We start from the raw sequence: 21,282 nt of genomic DNA, 5'->3' as shown, positions 1-21,282 counted from the left end.
ATTGGAAAATGAACACGACCAAATGCTGACAGATAGGAAACTAGCATCAGCATTCCCATAGGAGAATAAAAATTAGAGAAAGCCTGGAATGCAGTGAATTATAAATGAACTGTGGCACCATCACACTACTGTACCTATGCATGAGAAAAATGGTCCCTGAAGAAGGATTGTCAAGATCTGAAACAAGATTGGACCAGTTCTTTTTTCATCGTTGGACTTTATTTTACAAATGTTATTACAGACAGTAGCAAAAGGATGGTTGCTTTGCTGTACTATTACATTGTAATTTGCACATGAAATGTTGGAATCAGTTTAATTATATTTGAATAACTGTTTTGTACACAGAGAGTATTTTTTGTTATTTCTCGGTTCTGAGCGGGGAGGGCGGGGTATAAATAAAAATTTATTATTATTATTATTATTATTATTATTATTATTATTATATGCAGCCTGCAAAATAAAACATTAAAAGAAAACTTTAAAATTGTTTTTTAAAAGCTATGTGGAGCATAAAGGCAACAAAAACACTGAGCAGCTTAAAACGAGGTTCAAAATGGTTCAGACTAGAAGCATGCAGTAAAAAATATGGTAAAAGATCAATCCCTTAATTAAAAGCTTGGGTAAAAAGAAAGGGTTTGACCTGGCTCCTGAAAGAAAGTAGGATTGGTGTCAGGGAAACCTGAAATGGAAAAGTGTTTCACAGATAAGGTGCCACTGCTGACAAAGCCCTGTCTCTGGTTGCCATCCACTGCAGGAAAGCAAGTTAGCAGTGTTTGCGGGTGAAACCTTAGCTGGTGGATGGGAGAAAGTGGTTCTTCTAATACCATAGGCTCTAGCCATTTATTATTAAGTTCATTTAAAGTAATACATGAACTGTTTTCCATGAACCTATGTTGTGCTGGTTAAGAACTCTTGGGAAATGGGGGGACAGAAAAATGCTTTCCATCAATGTATACTTTTCATCTATTCATGTTTGATAAGTGATAGAAATGTCAGAAATGGCATTTGAGGTTATCTTACTAGAGGAATGTATTTCAGTTATGGAATTGGTTATTTTAATTTATACACATTGAAATGATATTTTTGTTGAATGAATCAAACTGGTCACGTAACATACTAATGTAATGATAACTTTGTACCCTTTGCAGAATACTTAAACAGTACGACCATCCAAACATTGTAAAGCTTATAGGAGTTTGCACTCAAAGGCAGCCTATTTATATCGTTATGGAGCTTGTTCCAGGTAATATTTATTTATTAAATTTATAGCCCACTCTATCCAGAGACAAGGCTTAGAGTGGGTAACATCTTTTGTAAAAAAATTCAGTTCAAACATTCAATACATAATCATAATAAATACTACAAAATACAATAAAATGCATAAGATAGATAATATTCTACTGTACAGCTAAAAGATGGTGTAAAATCTCAGAGGGGATAAGGTATAGTTGTCTAATGAGAAGGGAGGTGGAGAGAGAAAAATAGAAAGGGAGGAGGCCAATCCAAAATGGAAACCATAAAGAGAGCTCATTGCTATCCTCATCCATACGCCCAGTGGAAGGACTGTTTTGCAGGCCCTATGGAACTGTAGCAAATCCCACAGGCCCCTGATCTCTTTCGGGAGAGTGTTCCTCCAGGTTGGAGCCAGAGCTGAAAAGGTCCTGGCCCTGGTTGAGGACAGCCAGACATTTTTTGGGCCAGGGATCACCAGCAGATTTTGATCACTGGAGTATAACACTCTTTGAGAGATATACCGGGAGAAGCAGACCCAAAGATGTGCTTTGTTTTTTTGCTGCAGTCTGGAGCCAGTGCAATATATGCAATATATTTTAGAGTCCAGTTGAACTCTAAAATTCAGTTGTATTCTTATACATTTGGATATGCCCTTTCTTCTTTTCATACACACCTATTGAAATACATTGTTTAAGGCTATTCTGCTTCTGTTTGGAATTGTAGGGGTTTTTGTTTTTACCAGTAGGTGGAGACAGTATCAAAGTGATGGCTTCTAGGCTTTCCTGTTGTAAATCTGTCCAGATTATGGGAATATTTGCCACCAGTGCTGTTCCACATCTGTCTATATGATGATTATGTAGGAGGTGGAGAAAAAACCATGCCCTTGACATCCTCTGAGTTATGTTATCACAACATAACAAATAAATAGAAGGCAATTTTTCACTTCTAGATAAAAGTAATAGAAAAGTTCTTGGTAGAGGATAGACTGTGTAGTAAAAAGTTGTTACAAATATGTTTTCAGGTCTCCCCCACTTCCCATGCATGAATGTGAGATAGCTTAATTACCCTTTGCAACATCATTTTCATTTTACGAGGCACACCTGGGTAGATATTTTTTTAGGGGACAAAGTCTTTTGGTTTTTTTGGTCAGGTAATCATACAAGTCTCTTTTGCAAACAAAACTCAGATTCATGGAGAGAACAAATAGGGAATGTGTTTTGTTGCCAAGCAAAAACATAGGTTTTATTTGTTAAAGATTCTGGAAAAAAGAAACAGGGAACACAGGAAACAACAGCGACATCATCAGTTTTCAAGGTGATTATTTCACATAGTTCTGGGCACACACAAAATCAGTGTTGCATTTGGAACACAAATTGCCCTATAGAAATGTTTCAGGTTCTGGATGCTAGAGGTAGGCCATGATAAATCTTAAATGCTGAACAGCTTTTCCTATTCCTCATCCCTCTCATGAAGCAAGTCTGCCAATGTAGCAAAAAGATTTGACTAACTAATAAACATGTGAAGGATAGCGTAAGTGCTAACAACCTTGTCATTAACTATCTATATTGTATTGTTCCTGTGAGAATGAAGTCTTATACTGACCAACTGGCTGACCAGGTGTGGTGGCATGGAATGTTAAAGTGCTAGGGGAACTGGGCGATTTGCAGTCAAGCTCCTCTGAAGAACATAAGAACATAAGAGAAGCCATGTTGGATCAGGCCAATGGCCCATCCAGTCCAACACTGTGTCACACAGTGGCAAAATTTATATATATATATATATACACACACACACACACACACACACACACACTGTGGCTAATAGCCACTGATGGACCTCTGCTCCATATTTTTATCTAAACCCCTCTTGAAGGTGGCCATGCTTGTGGCCGCCACCACTTCCTGTGGCAGTAAATTCATATGTTAATCACCCTTTGGGTGAAGAAGTACTTCCTTTTATCCGTTTTAACCTGTCTGCTCAGCAATTTCATCGAATGCCCACGAGTTCTTGTATTGTGAGAAAGGGAGAAAAGTACCTCTTTCTCTACTTTCTCCATCCCATGCATTATCTTGTAAACCTCTATCATGTCACCCCGCAGTCGACGTTTCTCAAGCTAAAGAGTCCCAAGCGTTTCAACCTTTCTTCATAGGGAAAGTGTTCCAGCCCTTTAATCATTCTAGTTGCCCTTTTCTGGACTTTCTCCAATGCTATAATATCCTTTTTGAGGTGCGGCGACCAGAACTGCACACTTTACTCCAAATGAGACCGCACCATCGATTTATACAGGGACATTATGATACTGGCTGATTTGTTTTCAATTCCCTTCCTAATAATTTCCAGCATAGCGTTGGTCTTTTTTATTACAAACGCACACTGTCTTGACATTTTCAGTGAGTTATCTACCACGACCCCAAGATCTCTCTCTTGGTCAGTCTCTGCCAGTTCACACCCCATCAACTTGTATTTGTAGCTGGGATTCTTGGCCCCAATGTGCATTACTTTGCACTTGGCCACACTGAACTGCATCTGCCACGTTGACGCCCACTCACCCAGCCTCTACAGGTCCCTTTGGAGTTCCTCACAATCTTCTCTGGTTCTCTCCACCCTGAAAAATTTAGCGTCATCCGCAAACTTGGCCACTTCACTGCTCACTCCCAACTCTAAATCATTTATGAACAAGTTAAAGAGCATGGGACCCAGTACCGAGCCCTGCGGCACCCCACTGCTTACCGTCCTCCATTGTGAAGACTGCCCATTTATACTCACTCTCTGCTTCCTATTACTCAGCCAGTTTTTGATCCACAAGAGGACCTGTCCTTTTACTCCATGACTCTCAAGCTTTCTAAGGAGCCTTTGATGAGGAACTTTATCAAAAGCTTTCTGGAAGTCAAGGTAAACAACATCTATCGGGTCTCCTTTGTCCACATGTTTGTTCACCCCCTCAAAGAAATGTAACAGGTTAGTGAGGCAAGATCTTCCCCTACAGAACCCATGCTGAGTCTTCCTCAATAACCCAATCAATCAATCAACCTTTAATGGCACATAAAAACAAGTTAAGAAACAATGGGTTAAGAAACAATAGATAGGTTAAGATACTGTATATCAGGGTTAAAACACAGTTGCATAGGGTCACAGTTAAATGAAACAACAGGACTGTTCCTTGTCTTGATTAATCTTTTTGGCCCAGTACAGAAATGCGGCAGTATTCAGTTATGTCAGGAGTAACATCCCTCAGAACAAGCTGGACCTTGTCTGGATCAGCCAGACCCATCTTATTTAGGAGAATATGATCCAAAAATCGACAGAGAATACTTACATAAAAAGGGCAGTACAAAAGAATATGTGAAATGGTTTCAATAGATCCGGACTTACATGGACATAGTCTGGCCGGGTAGGGTATATTATGAAATCTCCCATATAGAACTGCTGATGGCATAACATCAAATCTTGCCAATGAAAAGGCCCTACGCTGTTGAGGACTTTGCAAAGAATAGAGATAGGAAGCCATATGGCCAACATCAAACGAAAACCCTAGACTCACAGGAGAACAAGTTTTATTAGCGGCACTGTGGAGATTTTGTAATTCAATATCCAGGATTCTGGCTTTAATCATACAAAATGCCTCTATTTGTGAGAGCATAGATAATGACTCTATAGATAAACCAACAGTGCGGATCTTTTTCTTGATAGAGTCTAGCCAATTAGAGTATCTAGATTCTGAAAGCATTTGATTGATAAGACTGGAAGGATCAGAGTTATAGTGTATTCGTAACCAGTATTTGACAGTTAAAAGCCATGCCCTAGTTTCAAGTGGAACCTGCCCCGATTCTAGGCATAGGGCTGCATAAGGCACACAACATGGCATTCCCAGAATTTTACGCAGGAATTTGGATTGAATGCATTCCAAGGAATAATCAAACGCACCAATCCATAATGGGATACCGTATAGTAGTTGCGCACATGTTTTGGTCTTAAAAACTTTCAGAGCAGCCGGCACAAATTGGTTGCCCTTATTGTAGAAGAAACGACAGATAGCCTGGGCACTGGCCTTAGCCATATTGGTTGCAGACCTTCGCTGTACAGTCCATGATGCATTATATTGGAAATGAATACCTAGATACTTAAAGTGTCTGACCTGCTCTATTCTATTTCCATTAAAATCCCATTTGAATAATTTCCAAGTTCTTTAAAATACAAGGATTTTTGTTTTTTCAAAATTAAGTTGGAGCTTATTGATTTCAAAATACTCAAGACAGCGGCTAAAAAGACGCTTCAAACCCACTCGCGTGCAGGACCTTAGTAAAGCGTCATCTGCATACAGTAACAGTGGCACGTGAGTGGGACCGAGTTTAGGGCTGTGACCGTCGACGCCAGACAACGTCAGTGCTAGATCATTAAGGAAAAGGTTAAATAAGGAGGGGGCTAGAATGCAGCCCTGTTTAACACCCTTATTAGATGGAATTTTTGCCGTTAACTTTCCAGCTAGACAGCATTTGACCTGACAAGTTGTTGAGGTATGCAGTTTTCTGATAAGAAAAAGTAATCGCTTATCAATATTCATTTTATTCAGTTTGTCCCAAAGTAGGCCTCTATCTATGGAGTCAAAAGCTCCTTTAAGATCTAGGAAGGCAGTATATAACTTAAGCTTGGCCTTCCTAGTATATTTATTTCCCAGATGGGACAAGATAATACAATGATCCAGTGTGGATTTCCCATGGCGAAAACCCGCTTGTTCTGGCCCTAGGATTTGTTGTTCAGTCATCCATGCAGTAAGTTTGGCTAACAGGTGCTTGGCGTACAACTTGCCAATTATAGAGAGGAGGCTAATGGGTCTAAAATTTGAGGGGGATGAACAGTCACCCTTCTTGTAGATTGGTACTATTACTGCATTTGTCCAAGCCTCGGGCATTAAACCAGTTATCAACCATTGTAAAAAGGGCAGCGAGTAGGGGAGCCCACCAATCTGGGTCTGATTTTAGAATTTTGGGGGTTATCGCATCTGGACCAGGGGCTTTCCCAGCCTTTAGTTGGACAATTAATTCCCTTGTCTCATCAGAATCTACAGGGGGCCAAACAGGTAAATCGTTCAAACAGAAATCAGATGGTTCTAATACACTTCTACCTTCCTCATAAAACACTATTAGGAAATGTTGAAGCCAGATATGAGGGGGAATAAGGGACGTGAAGGGAGCTTCCCTATGGAATGCACCAGAAACTATGGTCCAAAATTGTTTTGATTTATTTAAAGTTGCTGCTTGTACCAGTTGCTCCCACTGACCAATAATATAATCATTTCTGGGTTTTTTCATGAATTGCTGAAGCTGGGACTTAAGATCGAAGAAACTAGCCGGAAAGGCAACAGCCTTAGATTCTCTATAATGGCTGTAGGTGACATGTAATAGTTTTTTCAAATTCCTACAATCCCTATCGAACCAGGGATTTAAGTAGCTTTTCCCTAGATTATTCTGTGAGTTCCTCCAAGGTTCTGATTTTTGGCTCAATGAATTAATCATATGTGATATTAATGAACTGTAGGATTTAAGAGTTTGTAGTGGATCATCAGCACAAAGTATTAGGGATCTGTACTCTAAAAATGGTCTAGAGTTAAACAGTAGTTGGATTTTTGAATCAAATCAGAACCCCTATGAATTCTTAATAAAAAAGCTGACTCCTCACTCTGGACTGGAACAGAGGGCAAAAGGTTTAAAGGGGAGTCAACTTTGATAGTCAAGATTAAAGAAAAGTGATCACTACTAATATAATCCCCTACAGAGAAGTCTGCCACAAAGTCTCGAAAGGAGGGAGGCACTAAAACATAATCGATTACACTGCATCCTCTGGATGATGCAAATGTAAACTCTCCTGAATTGCAGAATTCTTTTTGGCCATTTAGCCAGATTCTGTTAAATTGAACACAAAATTTAGCAAGGCAAATTCCTGCAGGATTCAAGTGATTATCCTTGGAGTATCTCATGGAAGAAAAAAGAGGAGGGAGTGAATCATTTGGATCAAATTCTAGTGCTTTATAGAAAACTGAATCATCACTACCCACCCTCGCATTAAAATCGCCTGCTAAAATTATTTCAGCAAGTGGAAATTTCTTTTCCATATCTTCGATAAGAGCTGTTAATCGGCTCCAGTGGTTGAATAGGGCTAAGCCACTTAAAGCAGAAGGAACATATACATTTATTATAACTAAAATAAATTTGTCCAATACTAGCTTAACAGCTTGCAACATAGGGCTGCATGCCAGTGAGGTAATCAACTCAGATTTTAGATGGGCAGCAACAAGAGTGGATAGGCCACCTTGGGAACGGCCCCTAAGGTTGGCTTTACAAGCTGGGAGGGAATAAGATTTAAATCCCTCCACATGTATTTGTGTTTGGGACCATGTTTCCTGGAAAAGTACACTGTCAAACCCTTTGATGTATTTTAAAAAATCATCATCCCTAGACCTTCTCCACCACCCTGCAATATTCCATGACATGATTTTAATTGTAGCTGGGGGAGGTGAGTCTAGGAGTCAATCAACTACAGTAAATTGTTCTAGAAAGTTATTGACATCATAATGGACACAGCAATTGTCAGCACCCCTCAGGTCTTTCTTAGGTTCTTGTGATGGAGTTGACCGATCTTTGTTTTCACCCCAGGCTATGGTAAACTCATCCATCAATGAAAAGGACTGATGAATGACACCTTGTGTTGTCCTCATCTCCTTTGGCGATCCAGGTTCTTGTGGAGTATCTTGAAGTTCTTGATTTTCACCCTGAGCTATAATAGTCTCATCCATTAATAGAAGGGGCTGCTGGGCAACAGCTTGTATTGTCCTCATCTCTGTTGGTGATCCCAGATCTTCTGGAGTGTCAAATGTAGGGGTTGGTTCCTCCACCTGCACAGATGGATTTGACTGAGGAGGGTGTGTGATGTTTTTGAGTAAATTTACCCTGACAGCTTCCAGTCTATCTGTAATCCTCATTTGTTCAGCATATGTTAAGTCCCTAAATAAGTCCAGCACCTCTTTTTCTAGTAAATCATTGTCCAAGAAAAGGTCTATTTTTGACGGTGTTAGCTTATGGGCCAGGGCCATCGTCAGCGGTTGTTCAGTTGTGCTCCCACTTTTGAAAACACTTTTAAAAACAGAAGCAGGTTCAGTCCTGGACCATTGAGGATTCTTGCCACAGGAGATTTTGGGGAGTAATGGTTCCACAATTGTATTGATAAAAGCACGGGCTGAGAAAAGGCCTTTGCTTCTTAAAAAAGATTTCTTAGATAGCAGCAGTTTGGGGAACGTTGGACTTCCAAAGGTCAGTAAAACCTTTTGAGCTTGGGAAACATTATTCAGCAGCTCCACTGATTTTAAGTCTATGTATCCAATTTGACTCCCTAAAAGGTCAAGGTAAACAACATCTATTGGGTCTCCTTTGTCCACATGTTTGTTCACCCCCTCAAAGAAATGTAACAGGTTAGTGAGTCAAGATCTTCCCTTGCAGAACCCATGCTGAGTTTTCCTCAATAACCCGTGTTCATCAATGTGCCTACTCATTCTGTCCTTGATAATGCTTTCTACCAACTTTCCCGGTATTGAAGTCAGACTGACTGGCCTGTAATTTCCCGGATCTCCTCTGGAACCCAGGAATGGAGGCAGATTTCAATGAAAGATTACAGATTTTTGTCAAAAGATCCACAAGTTCAACTTGAGTTCTTTCAGAATTCTCGGATGTATGCCATCTGGACCCAGTGACTTATTAGATCTTCTTCGTGGTCTCTGTGCATCACACTGATGGGATATAGGCGCCCGCGCCGATCTCGATCGGTATTCTTGAAAGCTGCGGATTTCCGCGCCGCGGGCCCAGTGCGCATGCGCAGAAGCCCCACCGCGCATGCTCACAGGGACCGCAGCGGACATCCCGCCAGTTCTCTTCTGACCGCCGTTCGGATCAGTCAGTCTTCACCATGGTCGGTAGAACCCTTTCTTGGAAGTTGCGTTGTTACTCTTTGAACTCTGTTAGGACTTTACTCGGACTTTTATTCGGACTTTACAATTTCTCTAAGGATTTGGGGGCGAGGGAACCGGACTTCTTAAAGGATTTTCCCTTTCAGCCCGTTTTCCTGCCTTCCCCCCCCCCCTCTATCTCCCTCAGTGCCCACTCTCCCCGCATGGAAAAGCGGTGGGGATTTTTCAAAAGGTGTGCGGACTGCAGCAGCAAGATCGCCCCTCCTGACGGGCATACCCTTTGCCTCTTCTGTCTGGGAGAAACCCATATTCCGGACGCCTGTACGCACTGCGCGAAGTTTTCCCGCCAGACAAAGAAGAACCGAGCTGGTCGCTTAGCAGCAGCGCTAATGGAAAAGGCGCTATCGCCTAAGAAGGTGTCGACGGCGACGCACAAGCCGTCGGCATCGGAGTCGGTCGCTACCGACAAAGCCCCTTCCGACGCCGATCACCCCACAAGAACGAGGTCGGCATCTAAGTCGGACTCCTCCACTCCTGCAAAACGGCCAAGGGAGGAGAAGGGTTCTCAATCGGGAGCAAAGAAGAAGAAGAAGTCCAACAAACACCGGTCGGCCACAACTTCGCTCCCGACGTCACCACCGGAATCGGCAGCTAAGATACCACCTTTGAAGCTCTTTGCTTCACCTCGCCGCCGACTAAGCCCTCCGGTGCTGGCGTCGATGTCCACGCAAATCGCCATCTCTTCGGACTCCGATCGCGATTTGGACTTGACTCAACGATCAGGGACAGAAGATAGCCCTCTTGAGATGCATACGGTGGAAGAATCTGCTCGGTCCCAGTCACCGGTCCGAGCCCTGTCGGTCAGTCCCAGGAGTCAACGAGGCCGTAGCCCAAACAGAGGTCGGTCTACCTCACCTCAACGCGGAGGTTTCAGACGAGACTACCCAGACAGCCCACGCAAAGACGACAACAGCCTTCGGCATCGACACCGATCCCGAGACTCCGAAGAGAGGTCCCTCCATAGAAATCGCTCTCCGCTCCGAAAACCACTGCCACCAATGTCCTGGGACCAGAGACAGTGGCAATACTTATACGGGTCCTGTCCGATGCCCTCTATGTTCGCGTGGTTCCCCCTGAGGCAGCTAGACTGGGACCAACAATCTGAAGTTTCGGGTAGGTCCCGCACCTCATACCGGACCCCACGACACGCACCCTCGGCATCGATGTCGAGACCGACGACCACTGCTTCTCCCAAGAGACAAAAGACCTCGCCGGGCTCGCGGAGCGTGGAACGGCGTAAGACCCCAGAGTCACCGAAAGCCCCGGAGACTCCTAAGCATTCCTCTGAGTGCTCAGAGTCGAGAGAGGGTTCCCCCGAATCGGATGAAGGTTCCCTTCAGGAGGATTAGGGCACTTCCTCCCCAGAGGAGCCAGCTCCATCGAACAAAGTGGGGGATGAACAACCTATATCCCCCTCTGAGGATCTGAAATGGGGATTTAGTTAAAAGGATGGCCCACACTCTATCGCTATCGACGGTTCAACCCAAGCCGATAGTAACCGACAACGTGTTTGACGTAGTCCAATTAGACACCTCGACGGCTGTCGCCCTCCCCCTTACGACGGTTATGCTCCATACTGCCAAGGCATCTTGGGACAAACCGGCATCGACCCCGATAAGCTCCCGTAGACTGGATCACATGTATCGTGTCCAGGAGGCCACAGCAGAGTTTTTGTTTAACCATCCGAAACCAAACTCTGTTGTAGTAGCTTCGTCCTCAAAAGCGAGAAAGACTCACGCTTCCCCCCCAGACAAAGAGGGGAAGAAGCTGGACAATCTGGGCAGGAGATTTTACACTGCGGGCTCACTTGGAGTGAAGGTCGCGAATTATGGGGCATGCATGGGGCGCTATCAGTATGCCCTTTGGGAGCAACTGTCGAATTTACCAGACCTTTCAGAACAAACCAGGCAGGCAATGAAAAAGATCCAGAGAGAAGGCATAACATTAGCCAAGCAGCAAATCAACTCTGCAAAACACGCTGGTGACATCTCAGCGAAGACACTTACCTCAGTGATTACTCTGCGTCGCCACTCATGGCTGCGATCGACGGCACTCCAGCCGGATACACAGTCTTATGTCGAAGATCTCCCTTTCGACGGGAACGGCTTATTCAGCTCCAATACCGACTCTGTATTACAAGAGATGGATAAAAGTATCAGAACATCACGGAATCTCGGAGTCCCCATCTCAGCTAGATCTCAGGGTAAACGTACCTGGAGCAAGCAGTGGAGCAAGAAACAGTTTCCCAAACAATCCTCTGAACAGCAATGGAAACCAAAAGGTTCGGCAACCTATTCCAAACCATCATATGGCCAGAAACCAAAGTACTCCCCAACTTCAGCACAGTCATCCAGGCAAAAGGGGAGCAGGCCACCCAAACAGGGCCTTTGACTGCCTTTTCCCTTCTTCCCCCCCCCCCTCCCCAGCAACCAGGGCCATACCAGACTTCTCCCTTATTTCCAGGCATGGTCCTCAATTACTACAGACAAATGGGTTTTGGCGATAATCCGGCTGGGTTATCTAATCGAATTTCGAGAAAATCCTACAGTTCCTACCGTCATTCACACCACGACGTCCCCCACTCTACAAGCAGAGGTCCAATCTCTCCTTCAAAAAGACGCAGTCAAAGCAGTTCCGTCCAGCCAAGTGGGCCAAGGCTTCTACTCCCGATACTTTACCATCCCCAAAAGGGATGGGGGCCTTCGACCCATCATGGACCTCCGAGGCCTGAATTCTTTCATACCACACCAAAAATTCAGAATGATCTCCCTGCCAAACATCCTACCTCTACTCAACCGAGGGGATTGGATGGCCACGTTGAATCTGCAGGACGCCTACTTTCACATAACCATACATCAGTCCCACAGGAAGTTCCTCAGGTTCTCCATAGGAAACGCCCACTACCAGTACAAGGCCTTGCCTTTTGCCCTCTCTACAGCACCGAGAGTTTTTACAAAGACTATGGTGGTGGTAGCAGCACATCTACGTCTGCAGGGGATTACCATATTTCCCTATATAGACGACTGGCTGCTAGTGGCGAGCTCCAAACCTCTCCTGTTACGGCATATAGAGATCACCCTAACCCTCCTGCAGAACCTAGGCCTGCAGGTCAACTTAAAGAAGTCCGCACTGCAACCCTCCCAAAGGGTGCAGTTCATAGGGGCCATCTTGGACTCACAGGCCTGCAGGGCATTTCTTCCGTCACAGAGGGCGGAAGATATTATATCGCTAGTGCAGGTATTTCTAACAGGCTCTCCAGTCACCGTGTTCCAAGTCCAACGACTCCTGGGTTTGATGGCAGCAACCACAGCGGTCCTACGGTTTGCCAGATTCCACATGCGAATATTACAACTGTGGTTTCTATGAACTTTCAACTGCCAAACAAGACCCTCCGTCTCGCAAACTGACGGTCCCAGGAGCAGTACTCTGGACCCTGTTGTGGTGGCAGGAGAAGGAGAACCTTCTCCAGGGAGCTCCCTTCCACAAGGAATCCCCCGCGCTGACCATTACAACGGATGCATCCTTATGGGGATGGGGAGCGCATGTAAACGGCATGTGCGTGGGGGGCAGATGGCCTCAGGAGCTTCTGCAGTACCACATAAACTTTCTGGAGCTATTGGCAATCCATCATGCCATTCTTTCGTTTTGGCCCTTGATCGCAGAAAGGACAGTGGCGGTCTTGACAGACAATACCACTGCCCTAGCTTACGTGAACAGACAAGGGGGCACAGTCTCGAGGAAGTTATGCCTCCTGGCATTGAGAATTTGGGAAGTTTGCAGAGAATCGAACACGACTCTGGTTGCAGCCCATCTGCCGGGCAATCTAAATGCCTGTGCAGACTACCTCAGTCGCGGAGGAGCTGCTCTCCACGAGTGGGAACTCAATTGGGAGTTCCTTCAGCCGGTGTTTCAGAAATGGGGTACGCCGGAAGTGGATGTTTTTGCTACGCGCAGCACCTCGAAATGCAAGAGGTTTTGTTGCAGGGGAGGCGCAGACCCACTGTCCCTGGGAGATGGACTGCTGATTTCCTGGACTCACAGACACGTGTACCTGTTTCCACCAATCCCTCTAATAACGAGGGTAGTTCACAAAGTTTACCGCGAACGCCCCAGGGGAATCCTCATTACGCCGTGGTGGCCCAGACAACAATGGTTTGCCCCGGTGTTGAAGCTGTCCTGCGGAACGTTTCACCAGTTCCCGATGAGCCGGGATCTTCTGTTGTCTCACGAAGGCCGAGTGATTCACCACGATGTGCCTCACTTGAAATTGACCGCTTGGAAGCTGGGGTAACAAGGTTGTCTGACAGAGCCCTACACGTCATGCTGAACAGTAGAAAGGCCTCCACCAGGAAGTCCTATGAGTCCAAGTGGACGAGGTTCACCCAATTCGTGACTGAGATGGGCAGAGAGCCAAGAACAGCTGGCCTCCTGTTGATCATGGACTTTCTCCTCTCATTGCTAGATAAAGGTCTGTCTGTATCTTCAGTGAGAGTGTATTTGGCAGCGATATCAGCTAACCACGAACAGCTGGAAGGCCACTCAGTGTTCTCACATCCTGACACCAAACGGTTCCTCAAGGGTCTCCTGCGATTGTACCCAGTGGTACGGGACCCTGCCCCAGCCTGGGACCTGCCCGGTGTGTTACAGGCCTTGACAGGGAAACCCTTCGAACCCATGGCAACATGTTCCCTGCAACTGTTATCTTGGAAGACAGCTTTTCTGGTGGCTATTACTTCCGCTCGTAGGGTAGGCGAGTTGGCAGCATTACGTTGTGATGACCCGTATTTGAAATTCAGTGCTGAAGGAGTATGGTTGCGCCCTGACGTTACCTTCCTCCCGAAAGTAACGTCTGCCTTCCACCTGAACTCGGAAATATGCCTACCTATATATTTTCCCAATCCCAGTACGGACCTGGAGCAAAAACTCCATACCTTGGACGTGAAGAGGGCGCTCTCGTTCTACTTGCATAGAGTGAGATCGGGGCGTAAGGACGCTAGACTCTTTGTCTCGTACTCCTCAGCATCGCAAGGTGCTAGAGTTTCGTCACAGCGAATCTCTAAATGGATAACGGAGACGATAAGACTATGCTACTTGCTAAATAAGAAACCCCTGCCGAGGCAGATCAGAGCTCATTCTACTAGAGCCCTAGCAGCTTCTGCGGCTTTCATGAGAGGGGTACCATTGAGAGACATTTGCGACGCTGCCACGTGGTCCTCTTCGCATACGTTTGTAAAACACTACGCGTTGGACCTGAACTGGCGTAGGCGTTCGTCAGTGGGCCGTGCTGTTCTTCAGGAGGCTTCTCGCTGATGGACCGTTGCACCCTCCTCCAGGTAGGACTCTGGCTTGCTAATCTCCCATCAGTGTGATGCACAGAGACCACGAAGAAGATAAACAGGTTTCCTACCTGTAACTGATGATCTTCGAGTGGTTATCTGTGCAGTCACACTACCCGCCCTCCTTCCCCTCTGCTGCCGGTCCATCTCTAGGGCTTATGCAGCGGTCAGAAGGAACTGGCGGGATGTCCGCTGCGGTCCCTGTGAGCATGCGCGGTGGGGCTTCTGCGCATGCGCACTGGGCCCGCGGCGCAGAAATCCGCAGCTTTCAAGAATACCGATCGAGATCGGCGCGGGCGCCTATATCCCATCAGTGTGACTGCACAGATGACCACTCGAAGATCATCAGTTACAGGTAGGAAACCTGTTTTTTTTAATTTGTCTATCAGTTGTAGGACCTCCTCTTTTGTCACCTCAATCTGACTCAGGTCTTTCAACACCCCTTCCAAAATTAGTGGTTCTGGGGTGGGCAAAAAGTTCTCATCTTCCACAGTGAAGACGGAGGCAAAAAATGCATTCAGCTTCTCAGCCATTTCTCTATCCTCCTTCAGTAATCCTTTTACCCCATGGTCATCCAAGGGCCCCACTGCCTCCCTGGCTGGTTTCCTACTTCTAATATATTTGAAGAAATTTGTATTGTTGGTCTTTATGTTTTTTGCAATATGCTCCTCATAGTCCCTTTTTGCCTGCCTGATCACAGTCTTGCATTTGATTTGCCACAACCTATGTTCCCTTTTACTAATCTCACTTGGACTGGTTTTCCACCACTTAAAGGAGTCCTTCTTACCTTTTACAGCTTCCATTACTTTGTTTGTTAACCATGCAGGCCTTTTCTTATGCCTGTTTGTGCCTTTCCTAACTTGTGGTATGTATTTTATCTGAGCTTCTAGGATTATAGTTTTAAATAGTCTCCAAGCTTCCCCAAGGGTTTTGACCGTATTTACCTTTCCTCCTCACATGCCTCCTCATCTCAGAGAATTTACCCCTTTTAAAGTTAAACGTGGTTGTGGCGGTCTTTTTGGGCAACTCCCTATTTATACAAACAGTGAAATCAATAACATTATGGTCACTGCTTCCAAGCGGCGCAATCACTTTTACATCTCTCACCAAGTCTTGGGCATTACTTAGGACCAAATCCAGGATCACCCCACCCCTGGTAGGTTCTGAGACCATCTGCTCCATAGCACAGTCATTGAGAGCATCAAGAAACTCAATCTCTTTCTCTCAACCAGAACACATATTGATCCAATCAATCTGCGGGTAGTTAAAATCACCTATTACGGCACAGTTTTTACGTTTAGCCGCTATCTAAGCCTTCCATCATATTATAATTGTCCTCTCTCTTTTGATTTGGTGGGCGATAACAAACTCCCATAGTTAAATTTCCTTTTGGGCCCGCTATTTCAACCCGAAGCATTTCTAAAAGGGAATCTAATTCTCTGACCTCAGTCTTACTGGATTGTATATCGTCTCTGACATACAGAGCCACCCCACCTCCAACCCTTCCCTCCCTATCCTTCCGATATAACTTATATCCAGGAATCACTGTGTCCCACTGATTCTCCTCATTCCACCAAGTTTCTGAAATTCCCACAATGTCTTATGTTTTCTCCCAACATTAAGCATTCCAATTCACCAATTTTACTTCGAACACTTCTAGAAGAGAAGCTTATCAATTTGGCTGGCTTAAAACTTTTCACAAAAGCAGGGTGAAAATTGGAATAGGTCACTCACAGAATGTTGAAAGATTAAGGGGCAGGAAGCTCAGAGGCCTTGAGATTCAAGAGAACCAAGTAGACAAGGAACTGAGAGATATCTAAAAGAAGGGCTGGATGCTTGAAGAAAAGAGCAGAGAAAACAGGGAATTGAGGCTTGAGAACCCACTCAAAAAGGGCATTCTGATTGCATTTGGCAAAGCTCTAGGGCAGGTTATGAAAAGTGATGGAGGGGGACAAGAATGTTAGGGAGGCTGGTCAGGAAAATGAATGGCTAGAGGAAGGACTTGTTAAATATAGACTTGGACAATATAATCCTGCCAGGTAATGGCTTCTGCTGTTACTATAGCTTTGTGACCTGACAACTATTGGAAGTGTTGAGAATCATAAAGTGGGGAGAAGGGACAGTTTCACATACTGTTTGATCTAACTGGACATTTATTTAACTCTAGTAGTGGACTTGAAGTGGCTCAAAGAATGAGATGTAATCCAGTTCCTCATTCAAGTTGCAAGTGATATAAATGCCAAGTGAAACAAAGTTCAAGTCCAGTGGCACTCTTTAGACCAACAGTTTTATTCAAGGTATAAGCTTTTATGTGCACACACACTTCTTCAGATACATTGAAATGGAAGTTACCATGCCATACATGTAGGTAGAGGGTGAGCAGTAAATTAGCACACAACATAAGGAAGATGTTTAACAGATTCAAGGACCACACAGGAATGACAAGTTTATTTTATATGGTTGCCATTTGTTTGTGTTTAATTGTACAGGAAACATAGTGAAGGAAATAAATATATCAAAATTGGAGTTTGATGGGCCGATGTACCCTTCTTAATTGTGGAATGCTGAAATTAACTGAGACTCTGAATCTATCTATAAGGTTCCGGCAGCTGCTTTTTTCTCCTTGCTTGTGACCAACAGATCATCAGTCTTTCTTCACAAGTAAAAGATGCCATTCTGCTCACTGCTGCAACCATTTATGTGGGTTGGATGGTGGGACAAAACAGTGACTTCTGTTCATGGTAAACAACTATGCTGTTCCATGAGAGAAGGGGTAATGAGGAAACACCTGAAGTGCAAATGCACAAGAATCATGAGGAGGCCTATGAATGCTATTGTCAGGTGGCCATTGTTTTGGCCCTAGGAAGATATTCACTATCAGCCTTAGGTTGATTAAGCCTACTGCTTACATTTGTAAGCTGAGCTTTCTTTTTTGTTATCCTCAGTCTCCTAAGAGAGGGAAGTATAAATACTAGGTGCTGCTTAATCAATAGGCTTACCTGGCTCAGTAGGCTACATTATTATAAAAGGTGGGTGGAAGAAAGCTCGGAGAGCTTCACTGTAGATGAGAACACAAGAGTATGCTGCAGAACATGACCCTGTGGCACATTTATTGCTGTTAGGCGCTGCCAGCAATAGAAGGGGCTTAAAATATGGCATGAAAAATTGTATTATCTCTGATTGCTTTTATTAAAACAATCCTTGTATTGCACAATAACTTGCCTCTGCAGCTTATTGGCCTCCCAAATTTCCTATAACAATATCTTACCTCTGGTGGAACACCACAAGTAGAGTGGTCCTAATATTGAAGAGGGGTCCATGTGAGTTGGAGAGAGTTATACAATAATTTAGTGTATTCCTTTCCTTTGTTATGATGCGCTCAAAAAATTTTAATTTATCAAAATTGAAGACAATAAAGTAATATTTCTACAAAGGCTGGGGAAGTGAGGGTGGAACAGTAGGGATCTTCTTACTGAAGTATTTAAGGATGTATTTCTGAAGCGATTTCTATGTTATCCTTAGGAACAAGCAACGCATTATACATAGTTCTTAATGTATTGCTTTCAAATAAGTACAGCTTTTGTAACGTTAATATGAATTGAATCCTTATTAAATCACTGGCTTGTTTTTGGGTGTCAGCATATAGCAATAAAATTCATGCCAGTGTGCTTTTTATGGCCTTAATATTTCAAAGCTTATTCCTTTTGATTTTTTCTGTCAAAATATTGCTGATGCAGCATCAGGCATTCTTGGATACTTAAAAATTGTATTCCATAATGCTTTACATTTGGTTGATCTAATGTTTCATTTGGTGCCTAATATTCCGAAACAAATGAGAATGGGAAAACATGAGCTGACCACTTACCATTAATCATTTAAAACATGGGACAGCATCTTTTAATTTGTGTGTTATGTAAGTCCAAAGCATGTTAGCTGAGTATATAAGAAAGTGTCCTGACATTTTTATCATTCAGTTATGGCAAGACGATTTAGGTTATACTAATATTTATTTTTCTTTTGAGGACAGGCTGAATTGGCTGGCCTAAAAATGCTTCTATGGAAGAGATATTTTATTACGCAAAACCAAAATTATTGCTTGAGTTCAATGCAAATTACTTATGCCATCAGTATGGGAAAGATTGCAGAATTTTTTTCTCTAAATTTGGCCATTCTTTGATCTCTACACATATGCTTCCCAACAATTCTACTCAGTTTTTCTCCAGTGGTCCTTCAGTGGGGCAATCTGGACCTCTGAGGAAGAAACTCTTCCTCCAGGCAGGCAGGGCTGCCACTTCTTTTTTCCAATTCCTGTGGAGGGGAGGCGCTTCTCCCAAGATCACCAGTTTTTCAGTTCTGCCTCATGAATGATGGATGCCCTTGACACAGAGTACAATGATTCCCTTTATTTACCTTTTATTTTAATTTTTTAGTTTTGCTTTAGCCACCCAGCAAGCCTCCCATATTGATTTGGCTGAGGGCCTTACCAGACCTAGGGAGACCCTTTTGGGGAATTGAAAAGTTTTGCCACCTCCCCACCACCACGCATGCCTCATTCTGGATGCAGGCAAGAAGTCTGAGGAGCTGTTGGTAATGGCAGGGAGCCTCCCCAGCTGTTCTGGCCCTGGTGGGTCTCTTTGATGCAAGGGCTCTGGTTTTCAGGCATGGTGCTTCGGGAGCAGGAAGGGTTTGCCACCCTCCCCTCTCCCCCCGTGTGGCATTCCAGATGCCCCTAAGGAAGCTTGGTGAGCCATCTTCAGCAGCAGGGAACCTTCCCTCTGCCCCAGCCCTCAGTAGCCACAGGATCTCCAGAAATACATGGCTCTGTAGCTGGGAAGTGGACCAATCAGCATGGACAAAGGTGGACAGTATACCTTTTAAGGGCACTCAGGTCTTCAGGGACAGGATGGATCGGTATCTCATGGAGGGCAAGAAAAAAGCACTCCCCTCCCTCAGGAAGGATAGCAGGCATACGAAGCATTTTGCTTTCTTTGGAAATCTGGGTGTTCATCAGGATTCCAGAATCCCAGACCATCCAAGGGGAGATGGCACCCCAAGCAGTCAGGGAGTAACAGCGCTCCCTTTACCAGAACTTCAAGACAGAACCAGATTGCGGACCAGATTCAAAACTTTTCAATCCACTGTAGGTGACAAGTGAGTGTTAGACACAGTTAAGAATGGCTACTCTTTACAGCTCAGTGCAGTTCCTCCCAACAGGTTTCTACAGGTACTGAAGAGCCAGTGTCCCCAGATATATAACACCTCTTGAAGATAGGAGCAATAGAGCCTGCACTGTCCCCTCTTCCCTCAACCCTGGATTCCCTATCACTCCATTGATCAGCATCTACTTTTCCAGTTTGGTATAGTGGTTAAGTGTGTGGACTCTTATCTGCAAGCACCGGGTTTGATTCCCCACTCCTCCACTTGCACCTGCTAGCATGGCCTTGGGTCAGCCATAGCTCTGGCAGAGGTTGTCCTTGAAAGGGCAGCTGCTGTGAGAGCCCTCTCCAGCCCCACCCACGTCACAGGGTGTCTGTTGTGGGGGAGGAAGGTAAAGGAGATTGTGAGCCTCTCTGAGACTCTTTGGAGTGGAGGGCGGGATAGAAATCCAATATCTTCTTCTAAGGATGATATTGTTTTACTTCCCCCTCTGAAAACCACTTTAGTGACAAAGTCTCATTTATGTCAGTTCCAGACGTTATAACAAATGAGTTTGACACCCCTGATCTATTGCATTGTAGTTGCATTCTTATTTCCTTTGCGATGAGTAAGAGCAAAGCAGGTAGGCTAGGCTATGTAGTTGGTGAAATAATTCTCCAACAGCCTTTGTTTTCTTTGTATTCTCTTTCTACTGCCTGTGGTGGAACTTTATTAGTGCTTATCCAGCTCTAGACAGAGAAGCTAATGGACTAATATCTCTCTGGCTCACACACCCTGAATTCAAGCTCTATTCTGTAAAGTCATAAAAGGTCTCTTTGTTTACCTGCTCAGTGGTGGAGTACAAGAAAACTTGATCTAACTCCTAGATTATTGTTCTCATAAGAAAAATTAATGTTTGAGTGAAGTAGAATGAATAAATATTGAGAGATTTCCCAAGAGAGATTTCTGATTGGAAGATCTCATTAGGAGCAAATTCAGTAATCCAGAGGTTGATTGAATTTCCTATTTCTGTCTTGAGTCATAATTCACAGAGCAGTGTCAAAAGAGATGTCCCATTGGGTGCCATTTCTGTACAAATGATGCCAGGACCTATAAGACTATTAAGGGAATTTCTGATATACTTGACTGGGGAAATAGAATATAGATATTCTTCTGGCAGATAAATGGTACTGGCTGTTACACATATTGATTCAAACTTTTCTTAGAAAGGATACTGCCATAGGATTTGGTGTTGAAAAAATATCAGTAACAATGTCTTGTGGCACTCTAATCAGATGGCGCTAAAATGCAACATGTCTTTATTAACTTGGAGCTATTGATCATATCTGCCCTCATCTTGTATACCATTAAATCATCATTGCATCAGTGAGAGATTAAGGAGAAACAGGAGTTTGCATTCTTGTCTGAAAAGAAATGTGCAATCCTGCCAAGAGAATTGGGGTTATTTCATGCTCTGTCAAAGAAGGCTTCTGGTCAGGCAGTACAAGAAAAGAGGACTCTGGAGCATCTTTAGCATGTAACTTGTTTTAAGAACAAGATTTT

At 44.2% G+C, this 21,282-nt stretch overlaps 1 protein-coding gene across 1 annotated transcript in view; it reads left to right on the top strand.

Annotated features, from left to right (window-relative positions):
* Nucleotides 1-21,282, top strand: part of FER (FER tyrosine kinase) — a 295,373-nt gene that overhangs the window by 180,126 nt on the left and 93,965 nt on the right. Inside the window, exon 16 of the mRNA XM_060235624.1 lies at nucleotides 1,149-1,243. Within this exon, the coding sequence (XP_060091607.1) occupies nucleotides 1,149-1,243 (95 nt within the window). The remainder of the gene's footprint in view (nucleotides 1-1,148; nucleotides 1,244-21,282) is intronic.

This window comes from Heteronotia binoei, chromosome 4, assembly GCF_032191835.1.
Source record: "Heteronotia binoei isolate CCM8104 ecotype False Entrance Well chromosome 4, APGP_CSIRO_Hbin_v1, whole genome shotgun sequence".
Classification (NCBI taxonomy): Eukaryota; Metazoa; Chordata; class Lepidosauria; order Squamata; family Gekkonidae; genus Heteronotia; species Heteronotia binoei.
This window is presented reverse-complemented; position numbering and strand designations above follow the sequence as displayed.